The sequence below is a fragment of the Amblyomma mixtum genome, chromosome 8, assembly GCF_055824585.1.
Source record: "Amblyomma mixtum isolate Tamu chromosome 8, ASM5582458v1, whole genome shotgun sequence".
Classification (NCBI taxonomy): Eukaryota; Metazoa; Arthropoda; class Arachnida; order Ixodida; family Ixodidae; genus Amblyomma; species Amblyomma mixtum.
The window spans coordinates 8791077-8811411 of record NC_143019.1 but is presented as its reverse complement, the minus strand read 5'-3'; the positions used below and the strand labels follow the sequence as shown (position 1 = coordinate 8811411).

The 20335-nt window shown below is 44.5% G+C and overlaps 1 protein-coding gene across 1 annotated transcript in view; it reads left to right on the top strand.

Moving 5' to 3' along the window:
- LOC149331280 (arylsulfatase B-like) overlaps nt 1–19496 on the top strand; it is a 55933-nt gene extending 36437 nt beyond the window's left edge. The window contains exons 5-10 of the mRNA XM_089555445.1: nt 829–954; nt 3822–3948; nt 5132–5425; nt 9363–9553; nt 16803–17057; nt 18544–19496. Of these exons, the coding sequence (XP_089411571.1) occupies nt 829–954; nt 3822–3948; nt 5132–5425; nt 9363–9553; nt 16803–17057; nt 18544–18672 (1122 nt within the window). The 3' untranslated portion in view covers nt 18673–19496. The remainder of the gene's footprint in view (nt 1–828; nt 955–3821; nt 3949–5131; nt 5426–9362; nt 9554–16802; nt 17058–18543) is intronic.
- Nucleotides 19497–20335: the final 839 nt, after the last annotated feature.

The window sequence follows — 20335 nt, the reverse complement described above, 5'->3', positions numbered from 1 at the left end:
CGGACAACAAAAATTGAATAAATGGGACAATAATAATGGGTTCGAGTGTATATAAAAGGTCCACTGAGGTCAGGAATGTCGCCGCGGTGGCTCAGTGGTTGTGTCCATCAGCTGCTGAACAGTAAGATGTGGGTTCAGTTCCGGCCACCGCGGCCGCAGTTCGATGTAGGCAAAATGCTAGAGGACCGTGTACTGTGTGATGTCAGGCACGTTAACAAATCCCAGGCGGTTAAAATTTACCGGAGCCCTCTAATACAGCATCCCTCATAGTCTGAGTCCCCTTGGGCCGTTAAACTGTATATGCCAGACCAATGGGATAATGAATGGCAGTTTAACAAGTATACGACGGCGAGCAGATTTCTTTTAAAGGAGATATGTCTAAGAGAAAAAATGAATATCTACAGACCAAAGCAGAAAATGCCTTAACCACTTGTTTTATTTTGCAGTGACATCTGTTTTTGTGTGTACTTCGGCAGGCTGCTAGCAGTCAAGCCACTCTCTAACGCGCTCTCCTTGGGAAGCCTATTTTTTTTTACACTCCAACTAGATGCCCTCGAATCTACGTCAAGTGTCCTAGGTGGTCCGCAATGGTTGCTTTTCCGATGATTTTTCACTTACGCTGCCCACGCAGACGACGATGACGTCGGGTTTTCCGCTGAACGGTACCAATAACGCCACCGCGTAATAGTTTTCAGCGAAGATAAGAAGTAAAAGAGAAGCAATTAAAAGTGATGAGATCCTGTGCTCATGCCCGGTCATCGTATAATGGTAATTTGCCACACCCGTAATTTAGCGGTTCTAATTTTAATGGTGCTTTTCCCGCCCTAGGGAGGAAGAGCAGGCCTTGACTTCTGGAACAACACGGATGCATTTTGGCCCGATGGCAGCACGTACGCAACTACTATGCTGACCGAGAAGGCCAAGTTCATCATTGGTAACAGAGATAAAACAAAAGTGAGTACAATCTTTAAATGTCTTTCGCGTCCGGAATGCCCTAGCTGGTAACGATTCATGCATTTTCCACCACCCATTAAACTTCACCATGATCACGCATATTTTGAGAAAATTTGCTGCTCGACAGGGTACACTATAAGTACTTTCTTGCTTCTGTAAAGCCAAGCTTTTTAAAGAATAGTGATTGACAACGCTGATGACTGCTTTATGCAGCGATTGCAATCGTCTGCCTTAATTCCCTGTACCGCGAGGGAACACAGTCGCGTCATTTAGCTTTACGGTACAATTTTGAGATTTTAGGCTCTCGAAGAACGCCCCGTGCTCTCTCAGAAAAGCGCACGTTTCAATAGTGTAAGGGAAGAACATTTTGTCGCAATGCAACAGGTTCTATGGGGAAGATACCTTATGCGATGCGACGACAAAAATCATTGCGTTTTTAAAAGCACGTGCTGAAAACACCTACGGTTGTAACCATAAACTTGCTTTGTTATTCAAGTGCGTTATGCTTCCTCGATGCCTGTTCGTGAAGACATCGTGTTTTATGCAAAGCCTAACTTCCCCTTCCACACAGTATAGTGCAAATGTACGGGAAATATTAGCAAACGAAGAAGACTGTGTGCAATGGAGAGCGCTAGAGTGGATTGCAGTTTAACACGGGGCGTGTTCAACAGCGGTGACAGCCCAGTGCTCTCACGCGGTGGCCTCCGAAGCAGATCTGTTCGCGTCGCAACGGGTGCGACTCCCAGTCGTGGATATTGATTTCATTTTTTTCTTTAACGTAATGAGGCAACGTTGTTGCTAGCCAACGAAACAAGATTAAAAGATTATGAGGTTCTTCGCCGGTTATAAGATTTTCGGAGAGCTTTGGCATTAATACAGCCACAAACCTCAAAGCACAAGCTTCTCCCACTTTCTATCTTCAACACTTCGTGCTTGCCTTCCTTCCACATCCCTGCAATATATAACTGCACCAAACAGGATCTGTTTCAGTTCTTGTTCATTATAAACTGTCCCCCTTTCACCGTCACATGGTCACGGTGAAAATGTAAACGACAAAGGTGTAGACATAGACGACAAAGAATATACGTATATATCTTGATGAAGTGCTATATACAGGTTTATCAGACAATTGAGGGTCACTCATAACTGACGTCTTCAGCATGCAGATCCTCAGTGGAAGTAAAGGGTGTGTGTAGGCTTGGCAGTACGTTTTCAGGCATTTCATGCATTTCATGCATACACCTTTACGAAGCAGTTCATAAACCCATCCATTGCGAAAAAGTAACCATTTCTGCGACAAATTAGGAGGTGTTTAATCCTCTTTAACGCGCTTATTACTGAAAGATTAAGAAGATCGCTCATTTGTTTTGGCTAACTTTTCAGCAATATTTCGCAACCGTCTTGCTTATTTGTCGCTGGAATTAAAGCTCCGTCAGAGCCTACATGAACAAAAATGACTGCGTCGCTTCACACGCCTTCAAGATTGTGCTGTATTTCTATCTGGTCATGTTTTTGTTACTTACCCTAAGTGTATAACTGCAGCCTCTTTGAACACTTAATTTTTATTGAAACGTCTTGTGCATGCTAGAGGACCACTGAGAACAATTTTATTTTCCGTGAAACGAAAAGTTACCGGTGCTCGAATGGCAGAAGTTATTTCAGAATATGCAGCATGTATGATCTGAAAAAAAAAAACATATTCGAAAACAGGTATGGTCCTCAGCGGCCATATTGAAAACTTTGATGGCGTCAAGACAGTTTATGTGGAGACCTCTGAATGCAGACTACATCGTATTTACATTCAGACGATGATCATGGCGTCTTCTTGTTATTTACGGCGCAAATTTGAGTTCTCGCTTTTTAATGCACCATCAAAAGTAGGTGCTCCTCCCACTGTATATGCAATAGTTTCAAGAAAAAATGCGACATGTGCAGCCGAGCCAATATTATAGGAGTATAGACACCTAACTTTTGTGGGCGTGTTTTGTTAATTGTAATGAGACGTCAGGTATTATTATACACGGATTAACATGTGGTGTCCTCCTAGGACCACTAAATAGTTGATATCAAATTTGTTTCCCCTGCTGTTTCGGTTTCAGTTTCAACAGCCGAACAATGTCTGTGATGTAGATTACAGGTGACGTAATCCATGAAAAACTGCAATATAACCGGCGTCTCTACATATGCTGTCATTCCGGCTCTTGACGGAGGCTGGCTTCAGCACTGTAGTGAATTATAACGATCAAGCAGCGATTATGGACCAGTTTTTCCATTCCTCACGTGCCCTATAACCTCTCTTTGACGTCACAGCCATCATTCGGCAGTTGAAACCGAAACATTGTGACAGAAAAATTTGATTATAAATTATTTAGTGGTCATAGGTGAATACCACATGGTGATATATGCATAGCATACTCTCCGGCATCATTATAGAGAACAAAACACGCCACTAAAATTCGGTGTCTGTACTGCTTTGTCTATAAACCTTTGATTCTCAGCCGCCGCGGTGGCGCAGTGCTTATGGCGCTCGGCTGCTGACCCGAAAGGCGGGGGTTCGATCCCGGCCACGTCGGTCGAATTTCGATTCAGGCGAAATTCTAGAGGCCCGTGTACTGTGCGATGTCAGTGCACGTTAAAGAACCACAGGTGGTCGAAATTTACGGAGCCCTTCACTACGGCGCCTCTCATAGCCTGAGTCGTTTTGGGAGATAAACCCCATAAACCATAAACATTGGTTTCTAAACGAGCAACACAATCGATTTTTCTGAGCACAACAACCGCAGGAACTTGCCCTAAGATCTCTTTTCATGAAAACCCTCTGTGCCAGTTGAAGGGAGTCAATCAGTGCTTCTGAATTGTGCCTGCAGCCTCTCTTTCTTTACCTGCCGCACCAAGCAACCCACGGCGTCTACGAGCCAGAGCTAGTCCAGGCCCCCGATGAAAACGTCAAAAAGTTTTCCTACATCAGCGACAAGAACAGAACCATTTACGCAGGTACGAGGAGTTCATTGTGACAATGGTGCAACTTTAGCAAATACGGAAATCAGCGAAAAAGGCAGCTCATTATGCTTGGGAAGGCATGTCTTATATTAACGTATTAAGGAATTAGGTGAAAAAAAATCGTGCTTACTTATGCAAACGGAATAAAAGGCGTGTAAAATAAAACAAACAAAAATACAAGCTTGCAATCTTGCTTCGCAAAAGTCACCTGCGATTGAAAGAAAATTCTTATAACATTATCTAAACCAAATAAAACAATCTACAATAAAGCTCTTCCATCAAAATTTTTATCCTAACAGCAAGCCCTGGATACCAGGGATGCTAAACGAAAAATGCTTTTTCTGCTGAATTTTCCAACTTCGCGCTTTTTCATCAAACCTTTATCTTGAGAAATGACGGTTACTCTTGCGAATACCAAATCAGATTTTCCTGCCATCATCTTTTTCAAAGATATGTATATATAAATGCCTGAATGAAAACCGATCCGTTTGGCTTGATTTCTAACAAAGTTAACTATCACCATAATTGCGAGAATGGGCCTTGATAATCTTTATTGTAATGTAGAAGGGTTAAAATATGCTTATAGAATGAAAACATTAGCATAGAGGAAACGATTCAACCGTACCAAGTCGAACTGAAGAGCCTATGACCAATATGCGCTCCTTTACTCAAAATACGGTACTTGCAATATGGCGCAAAAATTAACATGCTCTTTTTCAAGACTATTAAAACTCCGCCCTCTCTGCTGCTTCGCACACGTTCCAGAATGGATGCAGAAAAAAATGTTCCGACAGTTTTCGGTTTTTTCGCAAGTCCTCCATGCTTCGGGAAAAATGATTGCGCTATCGTGTTTCGAGTAACATTTGCAGCTTACATTGAAAATGTTTCAGGGCTCACTCTAAGGTGTGGAAAGAAATGCTGCCTGTAGTTGCGTTTATTAAGGAATGAAAGGAACTCTACTCTAAAAACTAAGCACTCCTACCAGACATCTGTTTTCTGGTCAATAACACGGAACCAGTTTAACGGGCTACTTGCAAGCCCTAGTTCTTTCACGCACTTACAATAAGCTCGCGTAGACGACATGAACTACAGCTAAAGTTTCAGAGACTGCACACGAGCGTACTGAGCACACTTCAAATTATTGCCTTGAACAGGCGACTGGTTTTTGTTCTGGCAGGAATGGTCGATGCTTTGGACCAATCCGTTGGAACGCTGGTCGAGGCGCTCGAAGAGGCAGACATGCTTGAAGACACTGTCCTGGTGTTTAGCTCGGACAATGGCGGCGACCCTTATAGCGATGGCCGTAACTTTGGCTTGAACTGGCCCCTTCGCGGCGGCAAAGGTACCGCCTGGGAGGGCGGCATTCGCGGCGCCTGCTTCGTCTGGAGCTCCCGCCTAAAAAGAAGGGGAGAGGTTGCCCCGCAACTCATGCATATTGCGGACTGGTTTCCTACAATCTATTCTCTTGCCGGTAAGTGCAGGCCTGGTTGTTTATTCTAAAGCTTTAATTGAATTGTGATTTTGAGCCACTCAATATACTAGGCTACAAAAGGTAAGGAGGTGTGAGCTGATTGAGAAGAAAACTGCTGCGAATTACCTTGCATTGTAAGAAACTGTCTTTGTGCAGAGAATCACAGCAAACAGACTCTCTGCCACGTACCGGAGGTGTGCGCCCTTTGATTACTGCACAGGGTACCGTTTCAACGTCTCGGGCCTAACCCGATGCTAGTGCTTCGAGTGGTTTCTGCGTTTTCTAATGATAACTCTCAAGAAAAAGGCGCTCTCTGCTTGAGGCGAAACTAATAACAGCTCATAATTAAGTGTCCGATCCCTTTTTTTATTAAGATCATTGTCTCCGACTCGCGAATCTGAAGCTCATACATAGTGTAAAATCCTCATCTACTCGGTGGTCGAAATACTATCACAACTCGTCAAAAGGCTGCCCCTGTCTCACGCTGTCGGTTAGATTCCAACGCAGCACTCTTTTTCGCTCCTCTCGCGGGGTGGGCTGCACTGAAAACTCTTGTGGCGTAACACAACACACTTTCAAAGCCTTAGGTAAATTTCTATGTTGAAACGCATGTTTTGTGCCACTTGAATTCTTGGCTGACTTGCTTGCAACGTCTTTGGAGGTGCGAAACTGTTTAACACCGACAGAGTTCATTGCTTGCGTGTTTTTTTCGTTTTGGTACTATTCCCGACAGTTTAAGACAGTACCGTAGGGGCCGTGTATCGCAGTAAATCTAGCGACGTCATCCTGGCCGACACCGAAAAATCTACGAAAATTTCCCACCGAAGCAACCTACGAGGCAGGTGGGCCACCTACTCCACGTAACCTTGTGGCGTCATCACAACCTGCCGACTGAATTGTGGGCAAATTGGGCTCCGTGGCAGGAGGCAGTTAAATGAATGACTGGTCTTGAGAGGTCGCTTGGGAAGAGCAACCTGGACCGCACAAGCGCCGCCGGTGGCAGAATCTGCCATCGCAACGCAGTGGCGCATCACTTGATCGCTGCACGCCTGCGCAATGAGTGGTATGAGTACTCTCAGGGATCTGTGAATGTTAGGTAGAAAATAATCAATTCAGCATATGTGGGCACTTCCCATCAAAGCTATCCCATCATACTCTTAAGGCGGAGCTCAATTGTCTGCTCGAATTTTTTAGCGTGCCGCTATGGACGTCGATCGCGTAGCATCCTGAAGTTGCACGCTTCGGTGCTGCACATTTTTCTTATGGCAATCTTAGAGCAGGTGGCTTCACTCGCACCACGTCTCTTTTGCGTAGTGTCAGAATAAACTGTGCCGTTATTTTGGCATGCATTTTCACCCGCCTTGTATACTCAGTTCATTATGCACCTGGTTTAGAGAAGGTGGCTCCAATAGTTGATTGGTCATAGATAGTGTCGTCCCAGTATCACTATCCATTATTATTTTATCAAGATCGCTTTCTGGACTGCCATGAATTGTGATGAACTAGAAAACAGCAGTGTTGATCGTGGTCTGTTTCCAGTGCGTTCTTCAGGAAATAATTTGCAGTCTTCACGACCGCAGAGAACTGTCCTACAGCAACACAGTACCTTGGCTTTTCTCACCGGCGTCACACGCCACTGCAAGCCCCTCATTTCCGCCGTATAAATTCAAAACATGCGGTGATTCTAGAAAGTTCTTTACGGTTGGATGCGCAGTCTTGTTAAGCAGTCCAGGCCCATTCCATGTTGCTGGCTGTGAGCCTTTTGATTAGTTCCATATTTTCAGATCTATCGGGTAGAAATTTCACCATGGAATCCATGCGACATTATCTAATGCCCCGTGAATGCAATCCGGTCTGCATAATATCAAGTTTTTCTTTCCTGATTCGTATGCCCTGAGCGCTACATCTCTCCATGAGTGCGTACAGATTTCTGTCGGGACCCTCCTTTGCGGCCTCTTGTAGGCTGCCCTTTGCGAACGCTATAATATCACCTGCAACACACGTCATTCGTTTAAGGCCATCCAGTGCAGTCTTCAATCGCTGTTGGAGGATTTCAGCTTTGCCTGATAAGTCAGACGGTAGGTGAAGCCGCCTGTGCCATCTGAATGGTGTTTGGAAGGTTGAGAGCATGTTAGATTCAGGTTCAAGTGTGTGGCATGCCAGCATTCATTGCTGAAATCGAGCTTGCAGAAGGCTTGTTTCCGCTGAGTCAAGACATCTATAAGTACGGGCGAAAGCTGCCGTTCCAATGGAGGGCTTCGTTGACTGCTAAGCGATAAATTAAAATGTGCAACTCACTGCCTTTCTCAGTGCCCACGACCATGCGACTGACCTATTGCTTCGGCTTGTCTCTTAGTTACATGAAAACATTTTGCAAGATAATTTTGATGCTCACAGGCAGTCGCCATGTCGCCTGAGGCACTCTGCAGGTACTCAAGTTGGATCTACCTTCAACTGCAATTGCCCTGAGATGCGACTTTACTCAGTGCTGAAGACGTCTCGGTACTTACCTGTCAATACATCATTTTAGCATGACAATGTTAAGCTCTCCGTTTCGCAGGAAAGCCGGTGCCGGCGTCGGCATCGTTCTCCGTGAGCGAAGAATCCAAAAACAATCTCGAGAGAAGCAACCAATGAGACAGGTGGCTCACTTAGATCGCGTGACCTTGTGACGTTATCCCGACCTGTTCACCAGATTGTGAGCAAACCGCCAACTGAGGCAGCTGGCGGTTCAATGAATTATTTGCCACGAGATGTTGCTCGTGAAAAGCAACCTAGTTATCACAAGCCCCAGTGGTAGCAGCACCTACCTTCGCAGGGCAGTGCCCTACTACTCCAGAAGTGGTATGGGGGCTCCCAACGATCTATGAATGTAGAGAAAGACCAGTTCCGTATATTTGGGCATTACCCGCTATAGCAATCACGTCATACCCTTAAGGCGTAGCTAAACTCTCGCCTCTAATTTTAGTGCGCTCAAACTAAGGCCTCCACTCACTGATTTTCCCAACAAGTTAAACTAAGCCAAGTTTAAGTTAAACTGAGTGCAAGTAGTGCTAGCGCTTCTATGCCACATTTCGCTTAACGAAGCTAAATCACTTTAATTTTTTCTGAAACTTAGTCTGTTCAATTTAATTCCAATTTGTTTATAATGTAGTGAAAACTCCAAGTTACAATGATCAAGACAGAAGTCTACATATTTCAAAGAAATGGCAATATTGGTGCGTTTGGCGCTAACATGAAGGACGAAGTATAGATAAAGATTTAGTACTGCTGGTCTATCGTTTTATGGCTCAGCTATGTTTGTAATGCCGTTTATGCCTCAGACAGCCCGCGCAAAGAAAAATTTATATTGACCACCAAAGGTTACGACATCTTTCAAGAAAATAGCGAACATGATTCAATTCAAAAGCACCGAAGTTTGGGCAAGTTGGTATTGATCCATCTTGAAAACGTAGCAGCCCGAAAAAACGAGTACAAAATAGACACAGGTACAGCATATGTCTTGTCGTACCTGTGTCTATTTTGTCCCCGTTTTTTCGTGCTACTACGTTTTCAAGATGATTCTATTCGCGCTAAAATGAAGAACTAAATATAAATAAAAATTTGAAACTGGTGGATTCTTTTTACCCGATACGGAAGATGCATTTGAATAAAAAACTGTTTTCAAAAGTTTTTAATGAGGCCTACTTTTGACCGGAGAGGAAAATTCAAAGGACTGTCACAATAGGCAGAAAATGTTTTTCCAAAAATAAGTCATATATGTTGTTAATAAAAAAGGGTACGCTCAAACTCTAACACTGATGTGTTTGACGAGCAATGACCCTTATGCAAAGCACTACTGCAGGCAACTAAAGGAGGCATTGCAAACGTAAAAGTTCAATATCAATACTCTGACTTTATTGGACATGGTGTGTTATTGTTTTCCACCTTCTTGCAGGAGGCAGCGTCGCTTCTCTAGGGCACTTGGATGGCAAGAACATATGGAAAACAGTGTCCACGGGAGAACCGTCTGTGCGATTTGAACTGCTCAACGAGATTCTCTTGACGTCAGGAAATTATGCGCTTCGGTATGGGAACTTCAAGTTGTTGGTGAGGAGCTACCCCGAAGACCACAGTCAGCGCTACAAGGTCATTTTCGCCTATGTATTTATGATATATCTTTATTTGCCAAAGCATCTCATAGGATTGATCATTTCCTATCAGGCTTACAGCACGTGCCCATTGGCGATTTTAACGAAATCGACGCCACGCTGTCGAGGAATCCAAGGAAGATCAGGATGTGAACCGCGCTGTTGGCTGCGTTATCCGAGAGGTTCACTGGCACATTCAGACGTTGCTCAGAGGGTTTTGTTCTCAAATTATTAATTAGGTGTGTTGTTGCACGTATGTATTCAAGCTAGTGAGATCGAAGACGGGCTGGTTGTCATTCTGTGACTTTTCAGCAGTTAACAAAATCAAGAGTTAATATGAACAGGTTTCCCCACAGCAGTGAAACACTCGCATGACAGCACAACGCTCTTCAGGCACACAGTGAAGAGATCTAAAAAAGACTCTCTGCCCCGACTAGAAGGGCCTATGTAAATACGATGCACCATGAAACATGTAGAACACACATGACTAGCGGGCCCATTTCAAGTACGAAGAGACTTGTGTGAGACTGTCACTGCCCTGCAGGCCTCATTATGGTACATTCTTGTCCACCGAATGGAAGCACATAGCTATAGTTTCCTCATCCGTATTATTATGTTTGTTCTTGCACTCAGATTTCCCGATGCACTCCCTGTCCACGGCTTGACTTAGACTATGAGGGACGCCGTAGTGCAGGGCTCCGAACATTTCGACCACATGGGGTTCTGGGAACAGTCAAGATACACACGTTGATAACAGGAATCGACTTTAACGAAAATATTAGATCATAGCGGCCTCACACTTATTACATTTCTTCCATCCAGTGCATAGGGAAAAACTGAGGGCTGAAAGCTTGGTAAATGCTGCGAAAAGGCCTCACGCAGAAAAATCCGACCTCATCGGTCTCGCATTTCACATCTTCATACAATTAGAAATCATTACTCATTTGTTGCAGCACTTCAATAATAAAATATACAAGCATAGAAATGTGAAAGGGCGCACCTGTGTCAGTTGCAGCATAAGCAACATTTACTGCCAGGCTTTTCTAGCTCCTTTCCTGCGGAGCGCCAAGGTAAATTAGCAGTCGCTACTGTCTTGTTTACCAGATCTCCTCGCTTTGACAGTCAGCCGTTGTACAAAAATGGGTAATCGCCATCTCATTGCTTTTAAATTTCATTCCCTCTTAACTGCGGGTCGAGAGTGTAATTCACCACTTGCACGTCTGCAGTTTTCCAACACCGGGCACGACTTCTTTGTCGTTGCCCATTTATTATTTTACACCCACGATGACAATGATTCCGAAAACTAAAAGAACCCCAGGTGGTCGAGATTTCCGGAGCCCTCCACTACGGCGTCTCTCATAGCCTTAGTCGCTTTGGGACGTTAAACCCAATAAACTAAACTAACTAAACTAACTTTTTCATTGGAACTAATATTGGTGGATGGTCCTTCTATTCCGGGAGTCCGACTGGCCTTGCAGCCGCTTTTGCATTTCGGTCTGCTTTTGCTAAAGTTTTGAGTCGGAGCTGGACAGTATTTCCTGCCAGTTCTCAATCATCAGTTCTTCATCCTCTTTATTACTCTGCCGTTTCAGCAGGCCCTACCATGTGGTACAGCCAAAATGTGCGCATGCCACAATTCCCTATGCCACAATGTGCCCATTGTCGCTCATTGTCGGCTGGGTAGATTGCGTGAAGTCTTTTGGAATATAATTTAAGAGTACGCTGTACTGGGGTAGTTGGAAGTAGTTCATCTTGAAGACCAGCACAGAACAGACAAAGGACCAACCGATGCCTTCGTGTTGTCCTCTCTTTTAAGGCGGAAGCCTTTAATGTCTCATCGTTGTAAGCAGCAGTTGTCGACAGAAAATGTCACGCTTTTCAATTGGTGGAAACGGTCGTGACGTCACAGTGCGCGAATTTCAAACGGGGCCAATTGTAATTCGGCTAGTAACCATGCAACCAATTGAAGGGATCCTATAGTGATGCTCCAAGTGGGACTGAGATTAGTTAAATGCTTAATTACCCAATTAGCCTAATTAGCTTTACTAGTCAGGCCATATAAATAAATAAAACCGATTAAGAAATTGGTCGAGCTCAGGAATCGAACCCCGGTCTTCGGCGTGAGAGACGAGCATGCTATCCACTCCGCCATGCCAGCTCGATGGTTTGGAATGAACAAAGGCGCGTCTAGTGAATACGGTGCCTTCACTCACTCTCATCCTCCTCCATTCCCTTCCCGCGAGGTTTAGGTGTCCACCGACAAATGAGAGACAGATACATTTCCTTTCCTCAAAAACCAATTTACTGACGAGCGAGGCGTAGAACCGAATGGGCGATGGCGTTCTATGGACTCCTTGGCAGCGTTGCAAGACGCTGTCGCGTTCCACTCTTAGGGGCATCAGTGACCACACTTTAGGTCAAAAAAGTGCCCCCCTGAATTTTGTGAGACAGTTACTGCGTAATTTCCTTTCCTCAAATACAATTTTCATTTTCTTCATTACGGCTCCTCTTTATCTATCTTCTTTCACTCCCACTTCCTCCCTTCCTCTACGGTGCGGTTCAGGTGTCCACCGAGATGACAGAGAATTACTGCGCCATTTCCTTTCCTCAAAAAGCGTTGCGTTCAAAGGGCAAGGCATCGCGCTGAACGGGTGGTGTTCCGTGGACTCCCTGGCAGCGCTACAACGCGCTGTCGCTTTCCACTCCTAAAGGCGAAGCTTAAGCGCCATTATTTAGCAGTTAATTAGTATTTAGACATTAATCAGTAATTAACCAGTAATTAGTGATTTGTCATCACTTAGTAATTAGTATTCAATTATATGTGACGCCACCGGTGCCACAGAAACAGCGAAGGTGGTGCGGAAAACGCTTCCGCCTCTACCCACTTTAGACAGTCAAAGTTCCCCCTGAATTTTGTTGGTCCTTTATATATTTTGCTTTGTTCTTGTTAGACATGAGTATATGTTTGTATTCTCAGTGTTATTTCCTGTTCCTTTTATAGTCCTTCATCTGGTGGTACGTATTACCTTCAAGGAAAAAAATTTGGCTTTCTCACTCACACAGGGTTGCCTGCATCACAAATTAAGCGCAAATTTCTGCTGGCTTTTTTCAAACAAGCATGATTCCAGATCGGCCGCCCTGTTAGGTACAGCTTCTGCTTCGCGGGCTGCCTTTTTAGCCTGTTTAATGCCGCAATAATAGATTCATTCAGGCGTCTCCTTAGGTAATGGAAATCAGCAATAAGAAATGACCACTTGTTGACCGGTTTGGTAAATGACCTTAATCGAAGCATGAAAAGTGACAGCATCAATAGACGTTTGTTCAGCTAATGTCCGCTTGATATTTGAGGCTTACACAACATGAGATTTGGCAAACGCATCGCTGGTCTTTGCAAACGTCTCACGACCACACACAATCCGGAAAAAAGGGTGGTTCAGACTGTATCATGCGTGGAGAACGTTTGACAAGTAAACATTTCACTCAGGCAGGATACAACCCCTCGACTTCATTCGAGTCACCAAAGCTTGACAACTGGGGTGGTATTCTCCCGGTGTCGCCTTTTGCGACATGTCGCATTCGCTCTTCGCTGATTGGCTCGAGCCGCGGTGACGGCGGCGTGACGACACGGACCCGCCTTCCTGCTACGTCATCGTGACGTCGCCCCAATTTACTACGCTTAGTCGAACAACGGAATGCGCTGAAGCGATTCGCGCGGGCGACGGGCTACCGCGTACGAACGCAATCGGCAGTTGCGGCTTTTGCGCCCTTGGCGTGAAAACATGGCGACGTCCTTTCAAGCGAGAGCCGCCCGCTTCAGCCAATTCAGCAGTCCTTGCGATTCCGGCGGTCGGCATGTTTACCGGCAACTACTGGTGTTGTTACTTTTCGCTATGACTTACCTTGCTTCGACGATAAAGTTTAAGCTGCAATTCAGCCTAGTTTTTTAGATACGCTCTCGAATCTGGAGCGCGCAAGCCTAATGGGACCTCCAGCTACACTGCTACCGTCTGCAACTGCCCGAAACGCAGCCGAAACCTAGCACAACCGTCCGGAACGAAAGAAAAATAGATTTGGAGCTTTTTCGCGGTGTTTTATAGACTTAAATGAAGTAAAGCGAGTTTATATTAAATTTGCAAATGTTTTTTTGAACATTAGACGTCATGTGATGACAAATATTCTTGCTATAAAAGATACGAAACTACTCCTGCTAGTGAATCAGCAGTGGTAAATTGTCGCTTCTAGGAGTGAATGAATGCACCGCAGACGAAAGTGCCGGCGGCTTTTTCCGTTTCTTCGAGCATCTGCAAGCACTTTTTTAGGCCCCGCCCATATGCGACATGTCGCAAAAGGCGACACCGGCAGAATACCACCCCTGCTCCTCGCGGGCCGTAACGGACGGCACTAATAAGAGGTATAGGCCGCCGTGGTGGCTCAGAGGTCACGGTGCTAGGCTGCTGACCTCAAAGACGGAGGTTGTCCCGGCCGCGGCGTTCGCATTTCGATGGGGCTGAAGTGCTAGAGGCCCGTGTATTGCGAGATGTCAGTACACGTTAAAGAAGCCCTGATGGTAGAAGTTATCCGGAGCCCTCCACAACGGCGTCCCTCACAGCATGAGTCACTTTAATCCTCATGAACCAAACCAATAAGTGGTAGGCTTATAGAGGACCCTGAATGGAAGAAAGATGCTGATTACTGGAACAAAAAAGATCGCCTTTGTTTTCGATATTATTTTGTAACGCCTGAGGATGAGCGCTTATGTAGCCTTCCGTTGAAAGCTGGTGTAAAACCTCTAGATTTCTAGATTGCCAACGTAAGGCTGGAAATCCGTAGTGGATTTTGAGAAACAGGCGCCTTCTCGCGGACGATGATTGCAGCTTCTCCTTACCTTTTTTTTCTGCAATGGACTGTACGAAAAACCAAGTAGCTTGACATCAGGTCTTCAGCGCATGCAGTCACCGTCCACAACATTCTGAAAGACAATGGGATGAACCCACCTTTTTGTGCGCCAACTCCCTTCAGGGTTAAAGTGATTCAAAGAGTGACAAACATAGGCTAGTTATTCTGATACTTTCAAAGAAGGCGCAAAACTTCATGTTGGTCGTTCAGCTCGGCAGACCGAAATTTGGATGTCCAGGCTTGTACCGGGTAAGGATGGTTTCCGTTATGCGGCGTGTTCCACTCTCTCATTCGAGCACTACGACTTTCGTTCCCAAACTGCCAAGCAGTGGAACAGCCGCTTGGCCGTCACCGTCTGTTGTGAAAAGACACTAGAGTGTTTTAGCAGAGCGTACACCTCAAACGCCAGCACTTACCACACACCAGGAACCAGCAATGCACGTGCTCTTGATACCTCGGAGGCACCTTTCGCGGGATTGCTGAGCACAACCTACCGCATCAGGTCCTCCTATGCATGCGCAGTGCTGCTCAGTACTGCTTACTGTCTTCTGTAAGCGGTTGCGCCACGTTGTAGTCCCTGTGCTAAAGGTCTCTATTGTGACCTGGACGGTCTGAGTAAGAATACATAAACGGTGAGTTTCCAGAGAACGGGCGCGCAGGATACAAAATATAGCGGTTGCTCCTTACGGGTAGCTTGCAGGTTGCGTTACGAACATGGTGGAGCGCTGTTCGCCAACTATGAAACCAAATGCACTGTGCCCGTTACATTCTTTGACTTGTACCTTGAAATGATACCGCTCTTTTTTGATTTGCACAGAAGTTATAACTGACAACTACATCTTTTTTAAGGCGGAAGCCTTTAATGTCTCATCGTTGTAAGCAGCAGTTGTCGACAGAAAATGTCACGCTTTTCAATTGGTGGAAACGGTCGTGACGTCACAGTGCGCGAATTTCAAACGGGGCCAATTGTAATTCGGCTAGTAACCATGCAACCAATTGAAGGGATCCTATAGTGATGCTCCAAGTGGGACTGAGATTAGTTAAATGCTTAATTACCCAATTAGCCTAATTAGCTTTACTAGTCAGGCCATATAAATAAATAAAACCGATTAAGAAATTGGTCGAGCTCAGGAATCGAACCCCGGTCTTCGGCGTGAGAGACGAGCATGCTATCCACTCCGCCATGCCAGCTCGATGGTTTGGAATGAACAAAGGCGCGTCTAGTGAATACGGTGCCTTCACTCACTCTCATCCTCCTCCATTCCCTTCCGGCGAAGTTTAGGTGTCCACCGACAAATGGGAGACAGATACATTTCCGTTCCTGAAAAACCAATTTACCGACGAGCGAGGCGTAGAACCGAATGGGCGATGGCGTTCTATGGACTCCTTGGCAGCGTTGCAAGACGCTGACGGGTTCCACTCTTAGGGGCGAAGCTTAACAACTTAACCACACATGAGTGACCACACTTGAGGTCAAAAAAGTGCCCCCCTGCATTTTGTGAGACAGTTACTGCGTAATTTCCTTTCCTCAAATACAATTTTCATTTTCTTCATTACAGCTCCTCTTTATCTATCTTCTTTCACTCCCACTTCCTCCCTTCCTCTAAGGTGTGGTTCAGGTGTCCATCGAGATGACAGAGAATTACTGCTTCATTTCCTTTCCTCAAAAAGCGTTGCGTTCAAAGGGCAAGGCATCGCGCCGAATGGGTAGTGGCGTTCCGTGGACTCCCTGGCAGCGCTACAACGCGCTGTCGCGTTCCACTCCTAAAGGCGAAGCTTAAGCGTCATTAATTAGCAGTTAATTAGTATTCAGGCATTTATCAGTGATTAACTATTAATTAGTGATTTGTCATCACTTAGTAATTAGTGCTCAAATATATGTGACGCCACCAGTTCCACAGAAACAGCGATGGTGGTGCGGAAAACGCTTCCGCCTCTACCCACTTTAGACAGTCAAAGTGCCCCCTGAATTTTTTTTTTAGAAAATATGGCAATAGCCAAGCAGTTAGCCATACTTTATGTCGTGTATGTTGTCGTCATAGCAGCGACGCCCAATGAAGCAAATACTAAGCCTTTTGCCAGTTTACCATTTTCATCTGTTATGTATAGTTATTTATTGAAGAAACAAAGGCTTATTAAGCACGCTTTGAAAATTTATCAATGCGGAAAAAATTTTCCTGAGCTCAGCACTTTAGAATTTCACATTTTTAACTAGACGGAGACAGTGAGTAGAATTCCTGGAGAAACGATGTCAAACTAAAAAGTAACCGCGTATGCAAAGTACAAATCACTGCACAATCAAGCTCACTACTCATGCGCAACTCGAAGAGTGTAATGAAATGTGCACGCAGCTGCCCACGGGGAGTGTGTCGTGTCAAGACGTGGACGTGCTGCTGCAAAAATCGAGGACTGCAGCGGTGCTTCGCCGATATTACGGCGACCCTCATCTCTTCGACTCCAGTGGCTGGTGCAAGAAGAGGCAAAAAGCAAACATAGTTTGTAATCGCGAACGCAACTCCAGTTTCGACTATAACCAGCAATACTACCTGTTCGACTTGGCTCAAGATCCCTGCGAGCTGCACAACCTGGCCAAGGTGAAGCCCGAGGTGAGTGCGAAATTTTGTGATACGAGATCGCTTGACTGAGAACTTTCAGAACTCGGTGTCAAGATGATTTGGTCAACAGCCAGAACAGATGCAATTGATACAGAAGGAAAACGCGTGTTTCGAGGTTGACTGCTTGCCTTTCTTGTGCGTCTGTTTCATCTCTCTCTTCTGAAATCACTCACATGCACGATGGGTGATTGGCGAAGGTTTGCTGCTGGAGTGCCAAAGAAAATGTTATTGGAGATTCAAAGTCGAAGATGGTTGGGGAGCTGTGTAAAGAATTCAACAAGACTTGAAATGACTATTGACTTCTTAACTATATCCGCACAAGGCAAACACCTCTCCATTATACCTGCAAATGACCTCTCCTGAAAAAGGTGCGGTCACATTCTCTGCACAAGTTTTCCGATCTCATCCTTCCGTCTGTCTGTCTGCCGTAGCCTGCTACGCTTACCTTCTCTTGCAATCCTCTCCATTAACGTAAGTGTCCACCAGTAAATTCAACTTGAGCTTAAATGCAGCGTCTATGTCCATTATCTTGACTTCAGCTGAGGCGCAAAGCGCTTTTGATCTCTCATCCACTCTTCTCTGCTCGCGTCTCATAATGTTAGCACTATAACCTTTCTTGCCATAGCGCACTGCACTGTCCTCAGTTTATTTATTCGGAGACGTTTCGTTACACTCAAAGTATCTCACCTACAATTTAATCGAAAATTTCACTTTATGCACCTTCCTCGTGGAAGATACTTACGAGCTGCTTACGTTCCACATGCACTCCAACCTGTTCTATGCTTTTGGTTCTCACTTTCGTGCCTAAATATACAGGCCCTATCTCCTCTAAATAACTCTATTTTTCGTGAACATCGTGAACATTTGGTCTCTTCCCACACTGATGCAGATTGCTTTTCGTCATGCCAAATTTTAGGTGCCCCATCGCTTTACCTCCTAGGGTTTTGAAATAGGCTGCGCTTTCCATCTCCCGAGTTTACTGGGAATGTTTCTCAGATAGAGAACGTACTAGGAATGTTACTGGAACGTTTTATTAACTTTTTTTTTCAGACCACTTCTAATACAGCAAACAAAGTATCAATGTTGTGTTTGAATGAATGGAGAGTGAATTTCTCTGTGCTCTTTTTTTATTCTTGTCTGTTCATCAAGAGCTATCCTGTTTCTTGCATATCGCATCTGAAGTGAGGTGAATACGCTTATAGCAGTTATTGTAAGGTCAGAGGTTATGTCGTAAAAATGCTGCAAAAAATGTGCCATATGTAAAAACTTGTCCGTGAGCTATAGAGATAACCTTTCATTTATTCAATACTTCCTCCGTGTGGGTACTACAAACGGCTCAGCCATTCACAAAATTTCAGTGGCAGCCTTCCTGTCTCATTCAGTGTTTAAGCAAATATTACTGAATAATTTCTTATTGCTACAGGTCCTGAGAACACAAGCTCGAACACTTACTTAACTCCTGATTCGTTTTTCTCAGCTTCTGTCTTTCATGCTGCAAAGGCTCAAGATTTACAACAAGACTGTTGTACCTCAACCTACGCCTGGTATGGACCCAAGGGGCTTTCCTGAGAACAACAATGGAATTTGGGCGCCATGGATTTTCTGACATGTCTTCAACACCAAAAGGCAATTCCAGCAAAAACGAACCTGTTCTTTGCGACTGCCTCCCCACTCCTGATAAAATGCTGCACTGAGTATGCCTGTCTTCGACAATACTCCCGACTTGTTTTAAAGTCAGGTTTTGAGGGAACTTGTGAGTGGCGTGTGGCAAAAATAAACTTGAGAAATCCATGTGCTTATGTTTAATGAGTGAGCGGAAATCTGGGTCTAATTGCAAGATTTCTGTGTTTGTGGGTTTGTCTACTTTCTGCTGAAGCAAAGTTTTCATATGAAATTGGGTGCGTACAGATATGACAAGGCGTGGATTAATCTTACCAGTGCATGAAGACGCAATTATAACAAAATATATGTATCCTGACAAAACTTCAAAAGACATGCGATAACAACTTGAAAATGAACTGAATTGGAATGAAAAAAAGTAGCACGTGTGGGCTCCCAGCTGGACTTCAATAATTCTTAATTTTCCAGCGTATTCGTTGCACGCTGTTCATTCATTCATCCATGTATTTTGCGCGCAATTTCTATGCTCATCATGTTCCCAGAAGCCACTGCATTCTGGTAAAGAATTTTGCGGTCGTTGTGTATGATATTTTTTGACGTCAAAGAGGCCGTGAATGTGTGATTCGCAGGAAACGGTCAACGACCCCTCGTAGTAAGGGTAAATGTGTAAAATATTTAAAATAAAACGTTATGAAACCTTATTTTAGTTTGTCTTTTTGTGAATAATTGTCCGGCGCCTTATTTGTGAGAAGCTTCAGTGATGCAATGAAACTGCAACACTTGCACACGCGGACACAGGAGGACACACATAAAACTATCCAGAAATATACCCCGCCGCCATTATGTATTTTTTATTATACGATTGCGACAAAGATTTATTATTACTCCAAAAGTATCACAACGCATTATAAAGGACAAATTTGCTCAATATGGGCAACCCCATACAGTGGCTCATTGCCTTTGGCGTTAGGCTGCTGATACCAAAGCTACCGGTTCGATCCCAGCCGCGTTCCGCAATTTCGATGGCGGTTCAATTGAAGAGCGCCCATTTTCTGTACGATGTTAGTGCGCGTTGACCTTGGTTGGTGTAAAGTGTTTATGAGGAGACCTGCACTACGGTGTTCTGCATTGTTCATGTGTGCTTCTGACTCTTCTCTTCTTACTCTGTGGTTAGTGCCTCTGCTCTTAACTAATAAAAAATTATTTCTTTATAATACGCTTCGCATTTCATACCATATGTTGCACACCTTCAAGCATACCACAGGTGCCACAGTTCCAGCAGGCTGATCGGGCCGAACGAAATATGCAACTTTTTAATGAAGAACTGAGATGAAACTGGCAACAGACAATTTTGCAGTAAGCTAAAAAGGAAATGCGAAATTTTCGATTTTGAGACTGAAGACTAACACAATTAAAGATAGAAAACCGTTGAGAACCAAAATTAAATATTTTATTGGTGCAACACGCGCAGATATCTAAGATTGAAGAGTAGGAGATCCCCTACACCGAAAACTGTACTCGGATCTCATTCCTTCCTTCATTCATCAATTCATTCATTCATTCATTCATTCATTCATTCATTCATTCATTCATATTTATTAGACATATTAAAAGGTGTCAAGAGGACAGACAAAAAGCTGAAGAAGACA